This window comes from Microchirus variegatus (genome assembly GCF_963457635.1).
Source record: "Microchirus variegatus genome assembly, chromosome: 5".
NCBI lineage: Eukaryota > Metazoa > Chordata > Actinopteri > Pleuronectiformes > Soleidae > Microchirus > Microchirus variegatus.
The window spans coordinates 10,059,667-10,085,911 of NC_139806.1; the positions used below are offsets into that span (position 1 = coordinate 10,059,667).

At 41.7% G+C, this 26,245-nt stretch overlaps 2 protein-coding genes across 2 annotated transcripts; both read right to left on the reverse strand.

Annotated features, from left to right (window-relative positions):
• Positions 1-2,856: 2,856 nt before the first annotated feature.
• On the reverse strand, positions 2,857-10,165 carry LOC310926771 (ETS-related transcription factor Elf-1-like; the record flags this gene model as incomplete). Its single annotated transcript, XM_083888959.1, has 7 exons — positions 2,857-3,487; positions 4,298-4,493; positions 5,168-5,242; positions 5,327-5,482; positions 5,660-5,767; positions 9,735-9,861; positions 10,103-10,165. The coding sequence occupies 7 exons, from the start codon at positions 10,163-10,165 to the stop codon at positions 2,857-2,859; spliced, it is 1,356 nt and encodes a 451-aa protein (XP_083745085.1).
• A 10,249-nt stretch (positions 10,166-20,414) lies between these two features.
• Positions 20,415-25,656, reverse strand: ednrba (endothelin receptor Ba; the record flags this gene model as incomplete). Its single annotated transcript, XM_083890441.1, has 7 exons — positions 20,415-20,549; positions 21,313-21,421; positions 21,536-21,669; positions 21,805-21,954; positions 23,003-23,207; positions 24,325-24,437; positions 25,243-25,656. The coding sequence occupies 7 exons, from the start codon at positions 25,654-25,656 to the stop codon at positions 20,415-20,417; spliced, it is 1,260 nt and encodes a 419-aa protein (XP_083746567.1).
• Between the last annotated feature and the right edge of the window lie 589 nt (positions 25,657-26,245).

The window sequence follows — 26,245 nt, forward strand, 5'->3', positions numbered from 1 at the left end:
ACCCGTCTTTCAGTTGTCAGCAAAAAAAAGTCGGTTAATATGTTGAAATAATTAAAAAGTAAATAAAAAATTAAAGTATGTTGCATTCAAACCCTTGCCAAATTAGTTCTCACAATGTCGATTAAGCCTATAGCAACAACAATAATAATTGTTATAAAAATGACTCTGTGGAGTACACTCCGGTTTATATTGCCTTATTTTTTTTCTCCTCAAGCTCCACACTTTTGCAAAAACATTTTTCCCATTACAGAACAGGAAAAGGACTAGTAATAAAAAAAAACAGACCAATATTACAAATGCAATATTGTCACATTTTTATATTGCAACATTTTTTTTCAAGAAAATCTCAACATGCAGGGTCACACCTGACTACAGTCAAACTATTTGTGACATGGATTGTGAGTGGAATCGTAAATAAGCGTGAGAAATTGACACATGAAGAGCACTTTGGTAAAAGTACTCTGATGCTGGTAAAATGTGGCTGAATAAATAAATGAAATTCCACAGAGTGACGGAATTAGGTTTATTTCATATAATAGATCATTATCTTTTTCAACACCTCAGGATTGCATGAAAGCAAACACGCAAAGAAAAGAAAAACAACACAAAGTTCACAAAGTCATATCAGCAAAACTTAAAATATGAAGGCACCTCCAGATAAAGCAAAGCGAGAGGGATTTCAAATAAAAGCTTTACTAAGGAATGAAGAACAGTTTTGCATAGGGGAATTTCCTTAAGAAAAAGGCACAATTCTAAACATTTTCTACCAAAGTTTTAGCTTCACAGAATATCTTACACCTCACATGCTCTTTACATGTGAACTTAAACTCTGAAATCTGGATTTGTGAGGCTAAATAAGATCAACTGAAGCCAAAAATGCTAAACATTGCATTTCTTCTTTATAAAAGAATAGCCGTTAAACTAATTTGCATAGCGTACAGGATCTGTGCGGCAAAACAAACGTATGCAAACCTGAGGGAGAAAATGGCAATAAGGCACAAAATCAAGCATCTTCACAAAGATACAGTATCTAACACACACACATGATACACAATATATGCCTTAGAAGTCCACATGAGCACTTATATATTGTACTGTATGTGCTGTTACTAAACAGAATATACACACTACAGGAGGCACTGTAGCTAAGTAAAAGTCATAGATTGTCAACAGAAGGCAGGTCCACTATAAACAGCAGCAGTGCTAAAATGTCTATTCTTAACATATCACAGTGATCCCTTGTTTTTTCAACAATACAAACACAATTCAGTAATCTTTTTTTTCTTTAAAAAAACAAACAAACAAAACAATATTAATATATAATAATATGGAATGTTTTTCCCTCAACAACCTCATGATTACCAGGAAACGTGGAAGCAGGGGCAGGAGGGTCTAAGATCTTCAGGCACTTAAGAGAAGAAACGTACAGCAGGGGTAAACTTTAGTGCATCGAGGCAGAAGAATGATTCAGCATGTGATAGTTTTTTTTTTCTTTTTTCTTTTTTAAAGAAGTAAGAATAGAGAAAGATTAAGGCATAATAGGACACAGTGTGCTGATTAGGTAATTAGCTCCAGGACGATGGAGCCCACGTGTAAGCAGCGGCTGTATCTGCAGAAGGTGCGGGGAGGCGGTGGATTCCAGTGCATGTCCGTCTTTGGTGTCGTGCACAGTTAACACATACAGAGAATCATAGAAGGCCGAGATAAACAACAACAGGAAACTGAGGCTGCTTTTGGTCAGTCGCGTTTCTCCTGCTCACCTGCCACAGAGCTGCTGTGGAACTTTTGCTATGTTCAACAGTTATACAGAGTTTGTCTTTGAAAAATTATAAAACATACTTTTTTAATACTCCTTAAGAGGCTGCACGTCCATTGGTGCTGCAAATATTTCATAATAAGGCAAATCAGAGAAATAAAATACTCGAGTGCTTTTACTTTGAAAAAGGAACGGGGCATGCTGTATTTGTGACATATGAGACAAATATAGATGCTGAAACTGAAGAAAACACATTTTCACTGCGTTTTCTTGCTGTGACATGAACGCGACTCATGTGAAAATTAGGCGAGAGGTCTACTCCCAAAAAAGAGCCAGATTGCTCATTTCAAACTGAGGATATTGTGAAATCTTATACATTTGTGACTAAATGAAATGAGAGACTCGCTGCAGCCATAACGTGCTGCACATCCACAGTGAATCGGGGCTAAGGCTACATCCATACTATTATATACTATTGTGTTTCAGAATCAATCTGCATCTACACTGATGGAAATCCAGGTCCACTGGGCATGTGTATGCCAGTGTAAACAGGAAGTCAGCCTCTGCTGTTGTTTGCTTAGCTTTAGAAAGTATTACTAATGAGAATCAGCAATGGTGAAGTCAAAATTAATTTAATTTCATTAGACTGATGACGAGATTGAACCTAAAACTGAAAGTACAGAGCTTTTCTTTTTTTAAGCCGATCGTTAAAGAACCAATCCATAAGCAAGTGCTAGTAACTATTTCAGTGTTTTTAGAGGTCTCTTATACTAAAAATGCAAAACCTTAGTTAGCAGTGTTTTTATACTTGAAAGAGTAGTCTGGATGTAGCCTTAACCAAATTGCTGAATGTTGAGAAAGTGTGGCTCATGCCAATTTCCTCTCAACTCAAATGTCAGATTTAGAATTACCTTTGCTAGCACTGCATAAAAAAAAATCTAAAATACAAAAATTATCCTGAATAAATAACTTCTCTTTTAGAAACTTTTGAAATGTAGGCCCTCGTGTGGAGTCAATGCCACAGCTCTGTGACTGGTCCTGAGTGAGTAAGTGGAGTGTGTGTGTGTGTGTGTGTGTGTTTGGTGTTGAACCGCTCTGTTCTACTGGTCAGAGGCGGTGAGAGGAACCAGCTGAGGAGTCTCTCCTTGAGAGGATTTACGACCCTGGTGTGAATCTTTATCGTGAGCCTTGGGTGAGCCCTCACTGTCTTGAATCATCACAGCAGCGGCCTGCTGCTCATACAGGCTCCCCAGCAACTGAGCTGTTTTAAAGACTGAAGCGTGTCCCCCAGGCTGCAGGGACTGGACTTTCTCCAGGTTCTGGAGGGTCCGCAGCATCTCAGCGGACACAATCGGTAAGTGCTGCTCCTGAATCAGGCTGTTACTGGCAGACCGCAGGACAGTGTCACGCTGGCCTGGAGGCCTGGTGGCCAGCCTGGTCCGCTGGTTGACCGGGGTTTGGACAGCGCTAACGGATGACATCTTCTTTTGTGGTGGGTGGGAAATTTCCTCGTCCACCGACTGGTCACTCGAAGATATCGTGCAGTCGTCCGAGTCCTCGCTCACAGCGTCCTCGTTGCCGCTGTTGTTGTTGTTGTCGTCATCTTCATCTTCTTCTTCTTTGGTGCCGTCTCCGTCTGTGATATAAACCATGTCTTTAGGCAGAGAGGTGAACTGGTAGACGAGACGCTGGCCTTCCACCTTATTCAGGATCCCCCTCTGGTAGTAGTACCTACATGGACACAAAGATCACACATGAACATACATCATATTTGAATAACTAGAAACTGTTTCCAAATTTAATTGTGAATTTTTTTCAAGCTTAAAGCTGCAGTGAGTTAACTTTCTGTGTTTTCTGTTGATGTTATTATTCTGCCTCAGTTTGGTCTTTGAGAACAGAAACAATGCAACAATATTGAAAACAGGCTGTCAAGCAATACTATCAGACCTGAGTGAGGGAGTATTTGTGTATACAGTGGCACTTCTTTGTCTGTAGTCATACTTAAACTTGTTTGCCTCCATTTGTCTTGACATTAAACCGACTTCCTGTGTGCTGTATGGCAATGTCATAGCGTGATGCAAGTTTTCAACCAGCTGCTATTTTGAGAGACGGAGAGAGCGCGTTGTGTGGAGCTGATAAGGTTAATCAGCACTGTGTAAACGTTTGACAACAGCCTGAATGTAATCGACATTTGCTTATTTAAAAGTGGCACACTTTAGTTTTCAGAAAAAGTAGTTTAAGGTGTATCTGGGGGCATCTTTTAAAGCTGTAAAACTTACGACAGGGACATTAAAACTAAATGTCTCTGTACTTATTTTGTTGCTCACCATTTTTTAAATAAAACTGTAAGAGCTGCTGTGAAATGCTCATAAAATGCCCTTTATTCTTCTTCTTCTAAAAGTTTCCAGCAGGCTGTGCACCGAGAGGTGTAATGCTGTCGTCCACAGTTTAACATCTAAATTGATCATAATGGAATGGGTCTGTTTTCATCATCATCATCATCGCCATCAATTAAGGATAAGAATGTTCAGTGTTGCACACCTGAGTGCTCTGCCCATAGTCTCATAATTCATATCTGGCTTGTTTTTGTGTTTGCCCCAGAGTCTCGCCACCGCTTTCGAGTTGACCAGCTTGAAGATGCCTGCACGGGGATTCGTCCACTTGATGTAGCGAGGGCAGACCTGCCGATCCTGCAGCAACTCCATGAGGAACTGCCACAGGTACAGCGTGTTTCCTCCTAAAACACAAACACAGGAAACACAGAAACGCACAGACAAAGAAAGAACATGGACAATTACTTTTATGAAAGCGGTGTTGTAAATAAAGACTCCTCCACTCCCCTGTGATCCATATTCTTTTACAGTGTTGTTGTGCAGACACAGTGACTTTTATATTAATGGTTCTTGTGAACACAAATCATACAGTCACATGGGGATGTCACCCTTAGGACCAGTGAAAGTTCTGTGCTCCCACACCATATCCAACATCATATGCAACTACTTTTTCAAAAATAATCAAATAAATATTAACTGCATTATTAAAATTTGAGAAAACCTTACAGAACACATACAATCCTGTAATTTCAGAGGCTGAAACATTTGAATATTATGTATTAATTCTTGATAAATTACATAAATTATTATTGACAGTTGGTTTTATTCAAATTTAATATTAAGCTAATCTTTGCCACTCTTGTAGTGACTTGTAGTGCATACATATTATGGTATTATTCACCTTAATTTCTAAGTGCATAAGGAGGCTTCCAGCCTCAGTGTCTCAAGAGCCTCCTGTCTCTTGAGACACCGAATAAGACTTTTCTCTGTGCCTAAAGTATCACTGCAGCCTGTTTGACTTGTAATGGCAACATGTAACAGTTAGATTTAAGTGCATGTGTCAAATGTATGACAATACCTTTGTTGTATTTGTCCTTTTTCACTTTAATTTCTGGTGTGGGAGACTCTGCCCTTCGAAGTCGAGGTTTTCGACCTAAATAGACAAAGAATCCATTTTATTATTTAACATGATCACACAAGCTGAAGCCAGTGAATACATAAACAAAACTGGACTGACTTCTCTTTTTGGACTGCAGCTGTGAGGCAGGTTTCTTTGTGTGCAACAAGTGCCATTGTGACTGATCAACAGGTCCCACAATCCCGTCTGCCGACACAGTCACCTGGGTAACGGGAGCAGTGATGACATCACCCAGTGATGGTAGGAAGGTCTGGGCTGCAGGGGGGGCGTGAACAGATTTAATGAGAGAGAGCAGCACTGTTACCAACATGTCTAAAAATAACAAGCCATAGCCAAACATGTTCTTATCAAAAAAGAGGAGGGGGTGATGAGACATTTTCTCTCTGTTAGTGTGTAGTGTTAACACAGGTGTATGTGCGTGTACACACTTACAGTAGTGTTGCTCCATCGAGAGGCCGTCAGGGCAGTCCATGTTAAGAAGCGAGTCTGCAGCAACGAGTGTCTCCATGGTCTCTTCTTCTCCACTTTCACACAGCTCCACTACAGATCACGGACAGAAAAACACTTCAGTGAGCAGAATTATTAAATTAAATGATTCAACATCGAAGACAGGGCCTGATATTAAGTTCGAATGATGAAGCCTATTATTGTCTCTAATTGCCAATACTGACAGTTTTTGTTTTGTTGACATCCATAACAAGAAAAAGAAAGGGAAAAAAACAAATGGAAAAAAGGGGAATTTAATTAGTGGTGCTAACAGTGAAAGAATATTGTAGAATCTCATTTGCAATTTTTGTTGGGTAGTAATTAGCAGACAATAATTTTGTCGAATCGTTTTGTGTTTGTTGTGAACCATCACCAGTAGAAAAGTCAATTTAATTGTAATTTCGGAGCCTGTTAATAGTTTAGAAACTAAAAGGACCTTGGGGTGCTCATCTTCCTTATTACTCGGGCAAGTGAAGGAGCAGAGCCACACAGTTCTTTTGGCCTCACTCTCTCTTATTCAGTTTCTTTTCTTTTGTTTCTCTTTTAATTCTGATGTTTTTGTAAATTGTTTGTGTTGGATTTAGTCAACATTTGAGACAGTTAGGCAAGTTTGCCAATAGTCCTGGGGATGATTTTTGTAGATTGTTACAAGAGGAGATGCAGAGTGTCAGACTGAGGCTTCATTCAGTGGAAACTTAATGTTACATACAAAAATATATCCCAATACTGTGGATGAAAATAACACATTGTCACAGCAAGGAAAACACAAACATAAATGGCAATATGACAATGGCAGGATTCATTTAAGCTGCTTCAGTTCCAGGGTACACATATTGTGCAGGCTCTCTCACTGGAACTCCATGTTCATGTTACGAGTGGTAACTGTCATACTTTTCCTACAGTGCTGTGTCGAAATATCTGCTCATAATAACAGGATTAAATTTTTCCCTGTGCCAAACTTCAGAGGTCATTTAGTCTTTTCTGTAGTGAAATTAACATAATAGTTTGTATGCTCATGTTGCAGCAGATGTAGATATAAATGTACTTCATTGAACAAAATAAAGAAACATAAATAAATAATAGTTGCAGAGGGCGCTAGCATGGAAGTCAAGAAAGTAGTGGCCTATTTAGCCTACTGTTGGAGTCATTAGCCATATCGGCAGATCTTGGTGTTTGTCGATATCCGATAAGAAATGTAAAAAGCAAATATCTGAATGAATGACAAGTGTTTCATTTGCTGTCTCCATCTCGGATGTGTGATTCAGCCGTAATGATGACCAAACTGCTGACGTCAGTGGATGCTGAGCCGACTCAGGCATTATTCATTTTTACAACATGGCAGACAAGCACTCAAATGTGTGGGCTCACATTCCTAAAATTAGCAAACATGGAAGGAACTTCTTTTGCAGGTAACGTTTCTGCTGCTGCTGCTAATGGAACTGCAGTGTCCTTGGTGCAGCCTCACGGGCACAGATGCTGATAGAAGGCTGATGAGAACACGTTATAGTTACATGCATTGCGTCCTAGAAAAAAAAGTTGCACTCTAAATAAACTATATTTTTTGGTGCTAATCCCAGAGGCAACAGCAGTCAAGTAGCAGCCACAGAAGTCAGTCCAAATCATTCTCCATCGCTACAAGATGGGAAAAACTTGAGAAATATAGCCAATGTCACCGGACCAACTACAGACGAGTCTATTGAAACAGAATTACACACTCCTTCACAGTTCTATACTACAACTCTACATTCAGATGTCGTGTATCAGTATCAATAAGCAGTGAACGTATCAGTACCGGTATTGAAAAGATCCCAACTACACACATCCAAACTGTGAACTGATGTAATGAACCAATCTTGAAAGGGTGTCCCTTTAAGGTGGGGACACACTACTATAAGATTCTTTGCCTGATTTCACCCACGATTCATCATTGGGCAGAGTCTATACCAGTCAGTACTAGTTGGGGAAGGTCAGTTTGGCCAGTTGGCACAGAAATCTGTTTCTGTGTGAGGGGTAAAGAATCAAATGGGCAAGTGTGTGAGAGTAAGAAACCTGACCCAACCTCAGTCATAGTCAAACAGACTCTGGACACAATCGGGCAGTGTGTACCAACTACCGAGCCAACTGCAAACACGTTGCCAACAGCCAATGAAAAAGAGCAGGTGAGACATGGGAAATAGCATCAGAAGACAGGAAGTAGCAGGGATATCAAAACAAGTATGGCGATGTTTGTTTTTATCCTGTCACTTTCACAGACTTGGTCGCGCTCTCATGAGAGTGTGATGTGTTCAGTTGGTTTGACAAATCAGGTAGTCTGTGAGCCCTCATCGAGCGCAGTCATTAAGTATTTGAGTCGTAATTAAAATGATCTGCTGTAATCAACGGTTAGTTTGAATTCCAAGTCTTTTCAAAATCGGCATAACGACTATGAGAGTTGAGTGTGTCCCCACCTTTATGTGCCCTTGATTTTAATATTATTTCACCTAATAAATTATCATAATCAGAATCACGTTTATTCTGCAGATGCATCATAGACACAGGAATTTGACTTGGCATCCAGTGCTTAACACAGAAGTGTACCGTTAGCTAAAATCTTACCCTTTTCTCCATTACAAAAAAAAACACTTTAATATTATTTCACCTAACAAACTAATAAGTGCACATTCAGAGAGTCAGTGCCGATTTCTGTCTTCTCCATAAGAAGCAATACTGGCAGCTATGAACTCCTTTTATTGATTTCATCCATGAACACACTTATTGGTGCTAATCATAATGTGAGTGTATTGGTTGTCAAGTGTGTGTGTGAGCAGACTGTGGAGCAGCGAGCTAATAAGCACGCTAGCTAACAGCTGTTAGCACTGTGACACTTGAGCGTCGCTGAGACAACCTAAGTAGAAACATGTCTATGGACAGTCCATGTTTACAGAGGAAGAGCAGGTGGTTTACACTCTCAAAGCGGTTGTTTGGAAGAGTAAATAGTTTCTCTGTACGCGAGTGCTGCTGCTGCTGCAGCTGCTGTTACCGTTAGCTCACCGAGCCTCGCCATGCCCAACATTCAGTTGCTCCCTACAAACACAGCAATATCGAGGAAAAACAACGCGATAAAGCTGCAGAACTTACTTTTAACTCCGGCACAGGCGAGGAACACGTTACAACATGAACTCTGTAGTCTCAAATGACCTCGTCTACATCGTGATAAGTTTCACTGGCTGTGTCTCACTCCCAGGGACAAACTACTCGGTATGTTTTGGTTCACTTCCTGAATTTTTGCTGAGGGTGGTCCATGTGCGAGAGTAGCGGCCTGCGCATGCGCAGCATCAGGCTGCCTTTATAGTGGTATAGTGGGAATATTTTTAGTATTATTGGAAAATGTAATTTTCCAGGATTTCTACGATGTAATTTAATTTTTTTTTTTTTTTTAAATCTTGCAAATTAGTATTATTAAACTCACAGCCCACCCACACATTTCAAAAGGAACTGTCATTATAATAATCACAGATAAATGTAGAATTATGCTCTATCACCTTCTACTGGCATAAATTGAACAATGTAAAATAATTGAAAAATAAAAAAAGTGTAGTTGTCATAGTCTTAAAGAAAGGTTTATACCTGATAAACTGAACATCACACAGATTATACGCTTTAACAGTTGGGTGAAAGATGCATTTTTGCTATTTTTCAATAATATTTGTGTTTGTAATTTTCCATTAACCAAATCTGAGTTTAATAATAATTGTATTATATTTTGCAATCTTCTCTGAGGGCATTAACTTGATACACAAGTGAAGAAAATATTCTAATTATTAACTTATTATATCCATTATACAGTAAGCACCACACATGTGGAATGTTTGCCACTTACATAAAGGATTTGTTTTAAAAAAGGAAAGAGAGAACAGAGGTCAAACAGCGGAAGAAGCAGCAGCAGCAGCAGGTGAGCTCCAGTAATGAAATGTGAATGTGACAGGTGAAGAAAGGTTAGATGATCGTGTGTGTGTGTGTGCACACGTATGGATGTGCTAACCTTTGAGCATCTTCTGGTGATCCTCCTCGGTCAGTGACTGTTCACACGCCAGACCTGCATATGTGAACAGGTGTGGATCAGGAACCTGCTCCACAATCACTGCAGGGTAATCTGAGTAGACCCCTAACTGCAACACACACACACACACACACACACACACACACACACACACACACACACACACACACACACACACACACACACACACACACACACAGAGCGAGAGAGAGATTGGATGAAATTACACCTGATTACACCTTTCTTTTAAATCAGTTTCCTCACAAATTTACCTTGCTGCTGTTTTAACACAATATAATGTGTAATCAGAATAGATTAGATTACAATGGATTCTCTACACAAAGACGCACATTACTCACCATGTTGACATGGTCGCTGGCAAAGTCAAAGATGAGCTCTGACTGCTGCAGCATGGCTGAATATTCCAGACGCACACTGATGGAGGCACGACTCTATGTGGACACAGACGGCATCACAGTGTTTCCTCTGAAGACGGTCAACACCTGAGCAGGTCTGATGCAGTTTCCGGTGTTGGTGGAAGAATTCGGCACGGATCTACCAGAGAACCTTCACCTTCAGGAGATACGATGAGGCCAGTGTGTTTCCATACAGGGTAACGCGACAGTGTCAGTGAGTGATGCGAGTAAACTAACTGACCAGAGACACGGATGCGTCACAGGAAACTCATGTTGGCTCGCTCTGCCTCAACTCTCAATGAGGAAGTGGGTCTGCTGCTTAACCGTCAGACCTGTGGTCAGGTTGAACCTGCCCGGACGAGAAACAGGAGTAAATGTACGTGACATGAGGCAGAAAAACACACACACACACACACACACACACACACACACACACACACACACACACACACACACACACACACACACACACACACACACACACACACACACACACACACACACTCACCACACCTGCTGCAAGTGACACTTTATAATGAAATAGTCTGATATGTTAACAAAGAAATGTCGTCACCGTGATCTGAAGAGCGGCGAGAACAGCCCGGTTTGCTTCTCTCTGTCATAGATCTCATTCTTTTGCTCTTATCTGGCTTCTAAAAGAGGCTAAACCAGCAACAGGAAGGAAGCGTTTGCACTGCAATGTGTGTGTGTGTGTGTGTGGTATGAGTGGGGGGGTGGGGGGGAGGCAGCTGGTGTTGTGCCTGAAACATTATGTTTTTGCACAGCGTTCAAGGTTTTTAAGGCCACTGTGTGCACATTCCTGACGACATGACAGTGAAGTGGTCATTCAGAACAGAAGTTCAAAACAAAACTTCCTCCCCACGACTCCCCCGCAGTCTCTTCATCTCATTTGTTTCCCTCTTCTTCCTCCTCCTCCTCCTCCTCCTCCTCGCCTGCCCTGCAGCCACCATCTCCTCACTGTTAATTTCATTTAATCGTTTGCAGTCATTTCCCCTTCTTCTTCTTCTTCTTCTATCGTCTTCCTCCAGCTCCGCTCCAGCTTTTTGTTCTCCAGAGTTACTCTCATGTTAAGGTGAGAAAAGTAAAGTGACCGCACAAAGTGTCACGCTGAACATTGTACTGTGTTCACGCCTTGCGTTTAACTTCAGCTGCCAAAAGTGACATCAGCATTTCGATTTTGTGCATAATTAATAACATGCCGCGAACCAGCTGCTTTTAATGAGCTCATTTTCGTTCCATATTTTAAAATCGATCGATCTTCAGTAATGAGAAAAACCTCAGAATGTTGTTTTTCTCATAGCTTTTTATTTTTTACCCCAGCTGTCAAACAGAGGGAGAATGTGAGCGCATGTCTTTGTATTCTTTATGTGAGTGTGTGTGTGTGATGGAGGCTTCGGGGTCAGTTATCACACAGGAAACACAGCTCAGTTAGGAGAGGCACCGTTTCCTGTGCCAAACCACTGCCAACATCTCTGCCAGCAACGGCCCCCTCGTTTTTCAACTTCCTATGATGTGCGTGCGGTCACGTGGCTCTCGCGAGTAACACGGAGACGAGTGAGCCAATAAAAGAGCTGCAACATGTTCAAGTCAGTGGCGAGAAATAGGCCATTTTAGGCAGAGGCGCAGCTTGTGAAGGCAGGCAACTACTTAGGGCCCCCGAGCTGATAAGGGGGCCCCCGAAACTCGGAGCCTGAGGTTCTGTTTTTACTGAAATATGCAGTGACCAGCCGCCTCCCTGTCCTCCTTAAACAACAATGGGTGATTTGCAATGACATCTCAGCAGGAAACCTCCCTAAAGGGGCCCCACCTCACTTTAACCTGTGTGAAGTTATTGTTCTGCAAGTTGGAAAATGAAGAGGATTATTTACAGTGTAATGCATATCTTTTTTTTACTCAGTTTACGTTTTTTTTCAGTTATTTTATTGTTCTTTATATTTATATTGTTTTATAATGTGGGCTCTTTACAGTGTAATGTATTTTTTTTACTAAGTTTCATAGTTTTTTTTAAAGCTATTTACAGTATTTTATTGTTCTTTACATTTATATCTTCACCTACTTTTTAATTACAAGGTTTGCCCATTCATTTTGAAAAATATATATATTTTTTTATTGGTGTCAGATTATTTGTAACATCATGGTGATGAACACTGGTTGGAAGGAAGGGCCCCCTGGGAATTTTTGCTTAGGGCCCCTACAGACTCTAGAATCGCCTCTGATTTGAGGTGTCTGAAAACAATCAAATATTGTCATAAACAGGACCAATAACTCACCACGAACCCGCTCTGTGCTGTTGTCCTGCTCTGGAATCTTCACATGTGACGCTGAAGCAAAGATGAAAGCCAGAAGTTAGTGAGCAAGTTGTGGCGCAGACAGAGCCATTGTGCAGACAAAAGTCATCGTTCAACGATAAACACACATCACAGGTGTGTGAGTGGTACTGACGCGGTGGGAAACAGCGTGACCTTGGTGGAGGTTTTGTGCTCGCTTTAGTTTAGTTTACTCTGCTACTGCTATATAGCTTTTTTTTAAGGATTACTCACGCCAGCTTTAATATCTGCCATGATTCTTAATGTAATGTGTTTGCAATAGATTTTTTATATGTTACTTCTTCTTATCTGATATATTTAGGCCCGAATATATGAGGAAGGAACACCTGAGACTGAATTTCTGTTCCTCTCCGTTCACTTTCAGGGTTCTCCTTATAATATGTTTTATTTATTTATTTAGGCCTAGTATTATTAATACTATTGTTTTTATTACAACAATTGTTAGAATTGCAGTCTCTGTAACCACATTTGTCTGTTTACTTTGCAAGAGCAACCATTTACTAACACAAATTATACAATTTAATTAATGTAGGAGCTCAACCTATGAACATTATTGATTAGAAAGCCTCCTGTACTCCGTCGTCCCTGAAAGTAAACAGAAACCACCTTGTTCTTTCCCCGACGACTGTAGTTGCCACTGGTTACATTAGCTTTCTATGAAAGGCCAGTATTATTTTCAATTATGTGCTGTTGTTTGGACAAAACAAGCAATTTGAAGGTATCACCTTGGGCTCAGTAATTTGAAAATATTCAAATTACTGCCAGATGTTTTGCAGCAAATCACAAATGAACATACATTATTCTCTTTGGTCACCTACAGTATTAACTCTGACTGTGATTTCCTTTCAAGCTGTGGGTTCAAATAAAGGCTTCTATGCGCCGTCTTAACCTGAAGGCTGCAAGTCAGGCTGTCATGTTTACTTCAGTGACAGAACACAAGTATTTTCTTTTAACCTTTCTTTATCTGACTGGTAACCGCTGCTGCATGCCACTGTGCCATGTGCACACATTCATTGTGGGTCATTGTTGGTTTGCCCCCGACAGCCAGCAGCCTCTTCTATAAAACACGCGAGAGTATAGAGGCTTTGTTCATCAGCAATCTGGTCACATAGGTTTGTCTCTGTGGCCTTGGCACCGGGATGTGAGTCTGTGAAGTGGCTGCCAGGCCCCTGAGGACACTGATAAGCCCCCATAACATCCACTCCCTGGTTTACTTGTGTATGTGTGTGTGAGAGAGAGAGAGAGAGAGAGTACATGTGGGAAAGAGGAGACTGACACTCAAAAACCAAGATAGAAAGAGCACAAGTGTGTTTGACAGAAAGGGCCAGTGAGTGTGTTTCTGTGCATGTGTTTGTGTGCGAACTCGGTCCAATTACTGATAACAGTATGGAAAGTGAGGCAGGCGCTGATAAACTCCTCCTGTTGCTTGGGGGTAACCAAGACTTGTTTAAATGAACACAGTAAAAAATATGGTGTTTGTGTGTGTGTGTGTGTGTGTGTGTGCCTTCCCCCTCACACACCACACTTCTAAATGCTTTCACTTTCCTTTCAGCACGTGTCTCATACAGCACAAAGCCTCGCAAAGACCCAACAGCATTTTTCTTTTGTTGTCTTTAGTGTCTAACTTGAAAGAAGAGCAGGTTTATTAAACAGAATATAAAGCTTTGGGCTTACCTTGTATTTAAAGCGTGCATCTGCATGTGGCAAAGCAGCAACTGCCTGGAGGATCCCAGTGAGAAAACGGAAATTACTCTCATCCCATTTGGTAAAAAAATAAAAAAACCTTTTTGCTGCTGTCAGAATTGACCTGGGATCACTTCCTTCGGGTAAACAGGTAAATTGCCACACTGAGTTAAAATTAGTGTGGATGGTGGTGATTTTCTGTTTCTCTTACTCTCTTTCAGTACTTGCTTCCTCTTCTTTTTTTCCAGTGAACTGCCCCCTCTGTGAGATCTGATTGGTTACCTGTGTTGTGAGTCAAGGTAACCCAGAGAGACCATTGTCAGTTCGGAGCAAATGTAAACAAGGGTGTATTTGCAATGTAAAGCAGCAGCAAAGCCAAGCACCTTATCTACTAACAGTCAGGTATTATATGAGGGGCCAAAGGCCAGCGGTTGTGAGTTATGATGATCTCACTAAATGACAAACACAATCGTCATAAACCTGATAAGATTGTCTGCATCGTGAGTCTCTATATGATGTAATGCACAGTCAGTGTGAATAAACAGTGTAAGGCCACAGATCTGGGTTCAATAAAACAGACAAAAAGACAAAAAATGCTCTCAGACAGACAAATAAAGTGAAACACACTTGTGCTTTACCAAGCACCTGATGCACCCTAGTGGAACAATCTCGCACCAACACCCTCAACAGAAGGTCTGGTGCGGTCTATCCAAGCCCTCATTGGCCTCCATGGTTCTTTCTCTCTGTTTTAATAAACAACAAACGGAACAGGAGCGTGTGTGAGCGTTCCATGCTGAGTGTTATTCACGAATACTTCTGTGTGATCAATGTCACCACTGTTTCATGAAAGCCATTAGCGTTGTCATGCGCAGCCTAAACCCCCCCCCCCCCCCCCCCCCCCCCACACACACGCCTGCAGCCTGACCTGCTGTCTCTAGTCTGCACCAGCGGTTGCACAACTATGATCTTCTCTGCACGTCGTGCACGACCGTCACATGTGCACCTACTTAATGTGCATGTGCAACTGGGCGTCTTCGACAACACAGAGAACCACAAGGTGATCTGTGAGGGAGATACAGACACAGTCTGCTGTGTGTTTTCAATACATTCTATGTACAGTGCGGCTTGTTTTGTCAGTGTGTCTGTCGGCGTCGCTTCTGAGTCAGGTTTGAGCAGGTTTCAACCAGTTGTGACGTCACAAATCTGACCTGTCCTGACACCTCCAGAACTGCAAATAAACAAAATGTGTTTATGTAAATGCTCTGCCTAAAACCAGGTACTGGTACTCTGTTATCACCGTCAGACAAGCACATAAATCAGATGCATACTGTGTCAAGCTGAAAGAATTTTGGACTGCACTAAAAGTCTCAGATGTGAAAGGGGGTGCAAACAAAATGAAATCTGGATGAAATAAAGTTATATTTAATATAAGTGCAGGCAGAACTTATATAGTATTTTATACTAATACATCAAAAGGACAGTTCTCACAAGCCACTTTATTACACACACTAGTGTTCAGAGATGTCATCTTCTTCTTCAAACCTTGGTTTTAAAGCTCCCATAGACCAGAAGTTCCAATTAACACTGTGTGTTTTGGTGTGTATCTGCGCCATTACCTCGTTTATGAAGCCCTGAAGTTTGGAAACAAACGAGAACGCTGGGTTTTATTGTATTCTCAGGCTCTGCAATCGGTCTGAAAAAGCCTGGAATCATGGCATAAGGATCCCGTCTCCTGAACAGCAGATCCTCCTGCTCAGGGCAGTAGTCCGGGCACATCCGGTTGCGTACATTGAACCGCAGAAGAAGAAGAATAGCGTCCGTTGTGGAGGTGTTTCACTTGCGACAGTGTCTTCTGACTCTGGGTCCGACTCCGGGTCAAAGGCGTAAAAGGGACTGCGGCGGGGAGTCGTGAAGAAGCTATTTTTAAACATTGTTAAAACAATGTTTTGATAATGAGTGGCAGTGCATCCACCGTTTCAAAAGGGGGAGCTGCTCTTCTGAGATCCAACGTGCTAATTCCGTCACTTCCAGGTACCTGGCCAATCACAAGACAGTTGGGAAAGCTCTCTTGATTGGCTGGCCAATCACAAGACAGTTCTGTCTTCTGGGGGTAAGATTTCAGTCTGAAACAGCGCGGCTGACGAGAGCTTCAGTGAGGAGAGATTTTGATCGGCTCCAGCAACTAGGAGGTTTTTGACCATAAAAACAAGTTGTGTATGTAAGTAGACCTACATAACTAACATATATGGGCGATAGGACCACTCTATGTGAGCTTTGTTATGACGCTATTTGAGTTACTGTTGCCTTCCTATCATCTTGAACCTGTCTGGTCATTTTCTGTCTGGTCACTTGTCTCATTGTTGCCATCTGACAATGGCTGCTAGCGTATAGCTTAGCTGTTTTTAACGACCAGTAAATACTTTAAGTGAATATATTTCTGATGAGATAAAGCAAGGAATTTGGACAAGGTAAAAATGTCCCTATGATTGGTGTTACTTCGATTTTTATTCTGTCTGTCTGCCATATTGTGAAAGCGTGGCTATATTTTTCAACACTCAAGTCCAATGCCAAGCAAAAAGAATCCCCGGCCTCGGCCAACCTGTGCACCATATGTGCGTTTGTGGATGACAAATGGATGTTTCGTCTTGCACTACACGGACACATAAATGCGTCTTCACATTGTCAACGCGAAACAACAAAAACAACGCATGTCGAAGAGCAGGACTGCGACACAGAGTCTGAAATGTCCTCAGATGAAGAGCGAGGGAGGGGACTGTGGATGAAAAAGACGTGTTCCACAGTCTGCGGTTCGTCAGTCTGATGGATTCCTTTTGTTGTGCACATCTGTACATCGGTGTGATGAGCTGTGCCTTTTGTGTGAGATCAATAGTGTGCGACCAAAAAGCAGCGAATTAGACCAAGAACTTTACATGTGCACATTTGCATGCCTGTGGACACACTGTCACGTGCGCCGATGGAGAGGATCCAGCTCACATACCTTTGTGTTTTGTGTGTTCTCGGGCGGCATTTATGTCTCAGTTTGACTTTAGTTCAAATGTTTTTTTCCCCCCTTGAAGAAATTCCTTGGCTGAACTATACACAGGCACGTCTATGCTCATAATGAAAGCATATTTTCTTAGTTCTTCCCAAATGTTAGTAGAAACTTAACTCTTCTGCCCACGCTAGCAAGCCACAATAAACCAAGGTCGCCTATATGATTTGTGCAAGCGCTCGCACACACACACACACACACAGAGTTTATTCAGATGATGATACGCAGGTCAACGGGATTCAACTCAGGATTACAGTGAGAAAAAAAAAGAACGTCGAGAAAATAATATTCATGCAAAATGCTACTTTTGGATGCAGTCCTGCTGAACCTTTAGAGTAAATATTCATTCATTCGAGAGCAGACGGAGGGATGACGGATTATTTGGAGAAAGAGAGAGACTAAGTCTGCTCACACCCTAACCCCTGAGACCCGGAGCAAATCGATCAATCCTCCACTTCAGCTATGCTATTGCACTTTCTGTTGACTTCTAAAACTGGGAGGAGCCAAGAATGAACCATATGTGGTGTCCAAATATAGTATGTGTGTGTGTGTGTGTGTGTGTGTGTGTGTGTGTGTGTGTGTGTGTTATGAGAAGAATTTTTTCGTGGAGATTAAAAGGCTTTTTGTGTTTTATAAATCAAAGCCTATGTAGAAAATAAGCACAAGCTTCAGCCTACACCTTTTCGGTCTAGTCCTTTGTGTACCTGCATTTATTTGGGAATACCCCGTGACTGAAATAAACTAACCGAGAGCTGAGAAGGAAATGTACGCCTCAGTCCACAATGTTTGTCAAATGAAAGGAAGCGAACACTTTGAGTTTATCCAAACTTTAACGACCTAATGCGGCGCTTCCTCTAATCAACCCCTTAGGATTTTGGGTTTCAACTTCATTCCCTCACTCTTTGTAGCAATAAAAGCGACATTAACGCTCTGTATAATAACAAGTTGCCACATTCACTGTTAGCTGCGAGTGCCTTTTACTGCCCTGCGTTCATTTTGTCGAAAGCCTACATAGAAACCGTTTCATCTGCATGAGGACGGAAAGTGAATCTTGCCTGTGTTTACATTCAAATATTAAAGGTGCATTATGTAATAAATCTAAAGCAACTGGCCATAAAATCCTCCTAATATGTCACAGAGACTCAGGAATAATGTTCATATAACAAACTGAACTCACCAACAACAACAGTACAGCCAAAATATTCGCATTAAAAAAATCTTTTGCAGACTGCAAATCATATTTATGTTTTGAAATCATGTTTTGGTAATGTGGCGCCACCTACCACCGTCTACCAATCATTGCAGTCAGTAGAGCTCAGCTGCCGAGCAACCACGGGTTGCCAGTTCTGTCAGAAAACGAAACCTAAAAGACCTCTGTATTTTGAATTTGAATGTAGTAACTGTTTTTGGCCACATTCTTACATATGGCGCCTTTAATCATTCATGCTATAGGTAGACATTTAATTAGGGCTGGGCGATATGGCCTCAAATAACTATCACGATATATTGAGCAGCTCACCTCGATAACAATAAATTAACGATAAGCTCAACGTTGCTAAATGACGTCATCGCCTAATTTGCATAATTGACAATTTGCCTGATATAAGTGTCCGAGTGTCTTAAAGGGACATGAACATACAGGCAGCCTGCCTACCTACACACACAGCCAAAAACAATATTATTATTTATTTATTTATTTATTTATTTTAATTATCGAATGCATCAATAACGGCAAAATGACTTTGTTTATCGTCGTAAATTTCGTTAGCGATAAATTTCAGATATATCGCCCAGCCCTGCGTTTAATTGCAGTGTACATGAGCAGATGCACCAGTAGAATCAACTGTTAAGGGGTGGAAAAAGGACGAGGAACACACACACTGTATGTGATTTCTCTGCAGATAGAGCACCGGTTTTGATTAAACGTCAAACCACACTGAAGTAGTTGTTGGAAACATATTGGAAGAAAAGAGGCAGAAGGGTTATGGGATGAAGGGGGAGACAGGAATGCAGCGAGAGAGAAGGAGCAACGCGGGGAAGAGGTAAACGAATGGAGACGAGGAGAAACAGGCAGGGAAGGAGAAACGGAGCGAAAGCAAGGAAAATGGATGAAGACATGAGGCGAGACGAGGCAGGGTGGTGAGAGATCACAGGACAGAGAGCTTCATTGACGTCTAATGTGACATGCGTGACACTGGTTTAGCCCCGAGGAACGTTGCCAGGTCAGAGCCCTCTGTGTGTGTATGTGTGTGTGTGTGTGTGGGAGTGAAAAATAAAGAGATCACAGTCAGTAATGTTCTGTAATAGCATTCGCCATCACATGATGCTGCCTGCTGTCACACTTAAATCAAAACCACACGGACAAAAGCTCATCAGATGATGGCTAAAAAAAAGAAAAAAAAAGAGTAGTAAGAAAGTACACAACTGACTGCTTCTCATTTGTTATATTTATTTATTTATTTATCATTTTATTTACTGCAAAAAAAAAAAAAACACCTCTCGTCATATTATCAGCCATGGTACAGGTCAGCTCAAGATGGCACAAAACCTCTCGGAGTGGCTCATTAATGAACAGTCTAATACAATAGTTGAATGTTCACAGACTAAAACACACAAACACAACATCAGTAGTTCAGTAACTAGTGGGGAGAAATAATGTGACAATTAATAACATCTGTCAAATTCTCAGTACTTTTTTTCTGTATATACAACAATGAAAAGAAAACAAAATATTATACATTGATTTTTATAAAAAAGCTGCTGCAGAGTGTGGGGAGAAATACATAAGGCAGTACCACACTCAAACAGAGTAATACTCACTCACCAGGATCGTGAGTCTGAGGATCGGTCTTTCCTCACTCACCTTTGACCTCCAATCTTCTCCATTTTCTCAACATTCTGTCGTTGCCTCACACTATCGTCGATATCCACGAATACAGCTTTTTGAAGTGCACTGATGCATCGGTCTCCTGCGCTCCATGATCGAATGTGTTCAGAGTTTAAGGCTAAAATTGGGGCTGATTTCCAAAAGAGTGTCTCGTTTAAGAAGACATCATTCGATGTTGAAGATGAAGCATCCACATTCCCGACAATCTCGATGTTGTTGTTGTTGTTGTTGTTGTTGTTGTCGTCCTCTTTTGTCACTTCCGGGGCTTCGGTCTTCTCAGGCTGTGGTGGATTTGTTGGTCAAGCGCGAATTACTCTGTTCAGAGGCTCGTTCGGTGACTTTCAGCTTCATGCACGACTGTTTCTCATCCATTAGCATCTCAGCCGGGAGGCACCAGCAGCAAAGACAGGACTGGAAGTATATAAGAAAAAACAAAAGGTGGGGAAAAGCAGGAGTGAGAAACACTGTGAAGAACCAAGGAATTGGCACATGGCCCCTCATGAAAGTACAGAATGTTGTCTTTAAAGGTTGATTTTCAGTGAAATTCACCGCCACCACAGAAGGCTAGGCTCGCTGTTTTCATCAAACACTGTCTTTCAAAGGTCCACGTGTAATACATCATGTTCAACCCTTGTGTGTATGTATATATATATATATATGTATATATGGTAGCTTTTTATAGTCGTATTGTTGATATCTTTCTATGTTGTACTTTCACACATTCACACGTTTCATCATTTACGATCTTTATCTTTACCGTCTTTGCTGCCGTGACGAGGCAAATTCCCCCGCCGCGGGACAAATAAAGGACTTATCTTATCTTATTTGTCACACTTGAATGGTAAAAACTGCAGATTGCAACAAGCCGAGGACACCATCACTCACTTCTGCCCACAGCACATAAACTACGGTGGCCTTGCGGACCAAAAAGGACATAAACACTCTTGTCAAACACCCTCTACTGCCCCCACCCCTCTCTCTCTCTCTGACAGAACCATCATTTTTCTTTTTGCGTTGTAAGCTTCCACTTCAAAACCAGAAATGCACGTCCATTCTGGCTGCTGTGGAAACAAAATGGCGGCCTCTGTAACGCGAGCCCCTCGCTGAAAGTCACGTAGGTAAGATTATCCAATTTCTTTTACCAATAAACCCTCTAAAAGCGTCACACACGTACCCTGAAGCAGCTCTTGAAGCGCTTGCTGACCATGTAGAGGGCGATGGGGTTGATGCAGGAGTTCACCGATGCCATGTTGATCCCGATGTAGTCCAGCACCAAGAAGAAGCTAAAACGGTCGACAGAGACATACCGGTCTTTTTTTTTTTTTTTTACTACGTCCTCTTACTATCCTACCATTTCTTTGGTTGCACAATGGGAAACGCGTTTCCGGTCCATTTACCTGAGCAGCTCACAGCGGTTTGGATCTTTCTCGTCGTAGATGGTCAGCTTCAGAATGCGGCTCAGGTGGAGAGGCAGCCAGCAGAGAGCAAAGACCAGGACCAGGCAGAACACAGTCTTAGCCACCTCCCTCCGCTGAACACACACACAAAATCTCTTAAATGGCAGATTTGCTGATGGATTTGTGAATGTACATGTGTGTATTTATGTTCAGAATTAGTGTAACGTCACTGTATTTGTATGACAAATAAAATAAATTAGTTAGTTAACCTGTTTGAGGTGATCACTAAGAGCGATCTGGACTCCGTTCTTCTTCCTCAGCATCTCACAGGTCATCAGGGTGTAGAAAATAGCAGTGCAGACCAATGGTAAGCAGAAATATGCGCTGAACAGCCACCAGTCCTTTGCCGATTTGTAAAACTACAGAGTGAGAGAGAGAGAGAGAGAAAGTACAGCACTGGGTTATGCACTAGCATCTGGACGTAGGTCTTATGTAAAATGTTGGCTGTCTCCAGAGGCAATTCTATAGGGGCCCTAAGCAAAAATTACCAGGGGGCCCTTCCAATCAGTGTTCATCACCATTATGTTACAAATAATCTAACACCAATGAACAATGTATGAATTAATAATAATAATCATAATAATAATAATAATAACTTAAAAATGAATGAAATAACATGGAAAAACCTTGTAATTGAAACGTATTTGAAAATGTATACATAGTATACTATATAAACTTAGTAAAAAATACATTACACTGTAAAGAACCCACATTATAAAACAATATAAATATATAGAACAATAAATACTGTATGTAACTGAAAAAAAACATATATAAACTGAGTAAAAAAGATATAATAATATGATAGATATGCAAATAATCTTCATTTTCCAACTTGCAGAACGATAACTTCACAGGGGTTAAAGTGAGGTGGGGCCCCTTTAGGGGGGGTTTGCTGCTGAGATGTCATTGCAAATCGCTGGTCACTGCACATTTCAGCAAAAACAGCCCTCGGGCTCCAAGTGTCGGGGGGGGCCCCCTATGGGCTCGGGGCCCCAAGCAGTCGCCTGCCTTGCCTGTTCACAAGCTGCACCTCTGGCTGTCTGACACGGACCAGCGCGATAAACTCAAGGACGTGCGTTAATCCGGAATCCTGAAGCACATTTATCAAAGTAACTCAGCGGAATTTAATTTTTTTTTTCTTTTACTGTTTGACATTATTTTCTTCAAACCCGATTTAACCCCTCTCTGGCCTGGAAGCCGTCACAGCTGAGTGCATGTGGTTTTTGTGTAAAGTATGCAACGTTAACTCAAGACTCGGCCGATATGCACATCTGCATCTCTGCGCCTGTACGTGTCGACGTGACTTTCTCTCTGTATGTGCACGCACAGCTGTGTCAACACGCACTGTTTTCCCTCCACAGCACAGTGACAGCGGCCTCTGCAGGTTCCGCGTTTCATCCCCACCTTCATAAAGTCGCTCTTCTGCATGGGGTGGAGCAGGCAGATCCTCAAGTGTTCTCCTTTGTAGTCCATGGTGATCATATCAAAGGCTATTGCCTCTGGCACGGCCAGGACGATGGATAATATCCAGATGAGCGTGATCTCAATCGCCATCCACTTCGGAACTCCGATGCCTTTGATGCGGCTCCACGAGGCCACGGCACGATACCTGCAAAGATCAACAGTTTTAGCAATGGGGATTGTTTGTGTGGATTTGGGAAATTGTTTTTTTTTCTTCCCTGCTGAGAATTTTGCCATTTCAGCTCTCATGTCTGTTTGGCAAAAGCTCATTATTAGTCATAACATAGCACTGTTTTGGTTCATATGTACATGAGAGAGGTATTGACTAACTTTTTCCAAATCCAAATGTGCTTTACCTAATTTAATTTTAGGTTAAATAGATTGAATAGACTTGCGTTTAATACCTGGACAGGATGTTTCATCACACATTGCCCTATCACACATCTGTTATCCTAACTTGCAAAGCTGAAATGTACATTTAAAGGTGCATCATGTAATAAATCTAAAGCAATTGGCCATAAAATCCATAAAGTCACAGAGACTCAGGACAACAAACTGAACTCACCAACAACAACAGTACAGCCAAAATATTTGCATTAAAAAAAAATATTTTGCAGACTGCAAATCATGTTTTGGCATGTGGCGCCACCTACCGCCGTCTACCAATCATTGCAGTCAGTAGAGTCTCGGCTGCCGAGCAACCACGGGTTGCCAGTTATGAGGGAAAAAGAAACCTAAAAGACCTATAAAGGTATTTTGAATTTGAATGTAGTAACTGTTTTCGGCCACATTCTTACATTTGGCACCTTTAAGCGTATTCAAACTCGAGTTCAAGAGAAAGAAAATATGGTAACACTTTAGGTTAAGGGAACACATATTCACCATTAACTAGGTGCTTACTAACATATAGAAGTAGCATACTAGCACTTTATTAGTAATCATTAAGCACGTATTAACACCTTATTCTACCTCTATTACGACATGAATTAAGATTTTATGCTTAATAATTACTAATAAAGGGCTAGTATGCTACTTATATGCATGTTAGTAAGCGCAAAGTTGATGGTGAATGTGTTCCTTAATTTAAAGTGTTACCGAAAATATAATATAAATAATATATTAAGTAATCTTAACACATTTCTACTCAATGGACATGTATGAATAGAGTGTTTTTTTGTGAGGTTAACCCAGGTTAAAAACGATCAGTAACGAGTAAGTTTGGCAGGTGAAGTGAGTGTGAGCCGGGTGTCCACCGACTGAGTTACCTGTCGATACTCAAAGCACACAGACTCAGCACCGTGATCCCCACCGACGCTTTCTGGACAAACGGCACCGTTTTGCACAGAGTCACGCCGAACGGCCAGTCTTCTGCCAGGAGCTGGAGAGACAGACGGACACAGACACAGACGCAGGCTCATGACAGAGTCCTTGTAGCTTTTCCAACTAAAACCATGCGTATTCATTTACGTTTTTTTGCCCGAGTCTCATGATTGATGGGCAAAGCTCGGGAGCAGATGACTTTTCTCTGGTTAACCTGCTCAATAGGAGACACTGCATGTTTGCTTTAGGCCCACACTGGTATGCAACAGTTACTAGGTGTTTTAACATACTTGCCCCCTAACCAAAATAAACACACACACACAAAGGTTTCCATGACTTCAGAGGACATTGCATTGACTTACATTCATTTCCTGTCAACTTACTCTAACTCTAACCCTTCATTACTACTGGCCTAATCCTAGCCCTGACCCTTAACCTTAACCTTACCCTGACCTCAGCATAACTTTAAAACACCTTAAAATGTAATAATTTCCAATTCCCCATAAAGAAGAAAAGTCCCCATAATACACAGGTACACACACACACACACACACACACACACACACACACACACACACACACACACACACACACACACACACACACACACATACACACACACACACACACACACAGACACACTGGACTTAACAGATAATAACATAGCAGAGGCATGAGGGGATATACCAAGGCTCAGTATCCAGTAAAGTAATAACATGTAAGAACTGATGAAGCCTCTTCCATGAGTGTGTATGAGTGTGTGCTCTGGTGTGTGTTTAAAGTGTTTTAAGTACATTATGTATCTACTTTTTCACCTTTAGACACATGTGAGGTATTTAGCCATTTTCTGCACCTGAACTCACCTTGTAGACGTTAATGGGAATGCCAATAATGACGTGCAGCAGGTCTCCCAGGGCCAGGCTGGCGATCAGGATGTTGGGGCCGTTGCGCATGCACTTATTCTTGTAGATGATCCTCAGAAGAGTGGAATTGCCGATGATGCCGACGACGAACACCAGGCACGACACCACCGTGTTGATGTACTTGAAGGTGTCTCTGATTTCCGTGGGCCCAGAGCACATGGGAGGCAGCCGGCGACGCGGCATGGTGATGTTGGGCCTCACCGGACCCTGCACATCCCTCTCTACGAGGCCAAGTCTCTGGGTGACCATAAGCGGTTCCTGGGGAACTTGGTTCTTTGGCTCCAGTTGTCCACTGGCCACAAGGATGTGAGCCGTCAAGAAGAGAAACTCCCAGCGGAGGAGATGAGTCTTCATCCTGGACTTTGTCAGAAATATGGCTTTCATTTATCGGGGGGGGGGGGCTGCAACTGATCCTCCGTGAACGCGCCTGGAATACAAAGAGGTTTACAAAGGCGGTTTTTATGTCTGCGGATCTGTTCTGTGACAACAGGAATTTAATTTTTCCCTGTAACCATATGAATTATACAACGCTCCACGATTTATGAGGTGGTCTTAACTCCTGGCTGTCCCGTCTGCTCAACACTAATGAATCAACTCACAATAATATCTGCAGACCCTCCCTCTACAAACATTAATCACAGACTGTACACATGCATTAGCAGGAAGGGGGAACTCATTTCATTTTATTTATTTATCTCAACTTTCTTTGAACTTTTACTTTGTTGACCATGATTAATAGGACGACCGTTTCATTCAGAAGTAAAAGATAACACACACTTAGAAGCTGGAGTAGTTATTAGTAGTTGCATTATTTTGACCAGTTGTAGGGAGGGTGCTGTGCTTTTATTGATCCCCGACTCATCCCTCAATGAACTTGTCAATACAGCTAAAAGTCTTACTTACCACCTCTTTGATCAAATGTCCCTGGTAAAAGTTCCCAAGG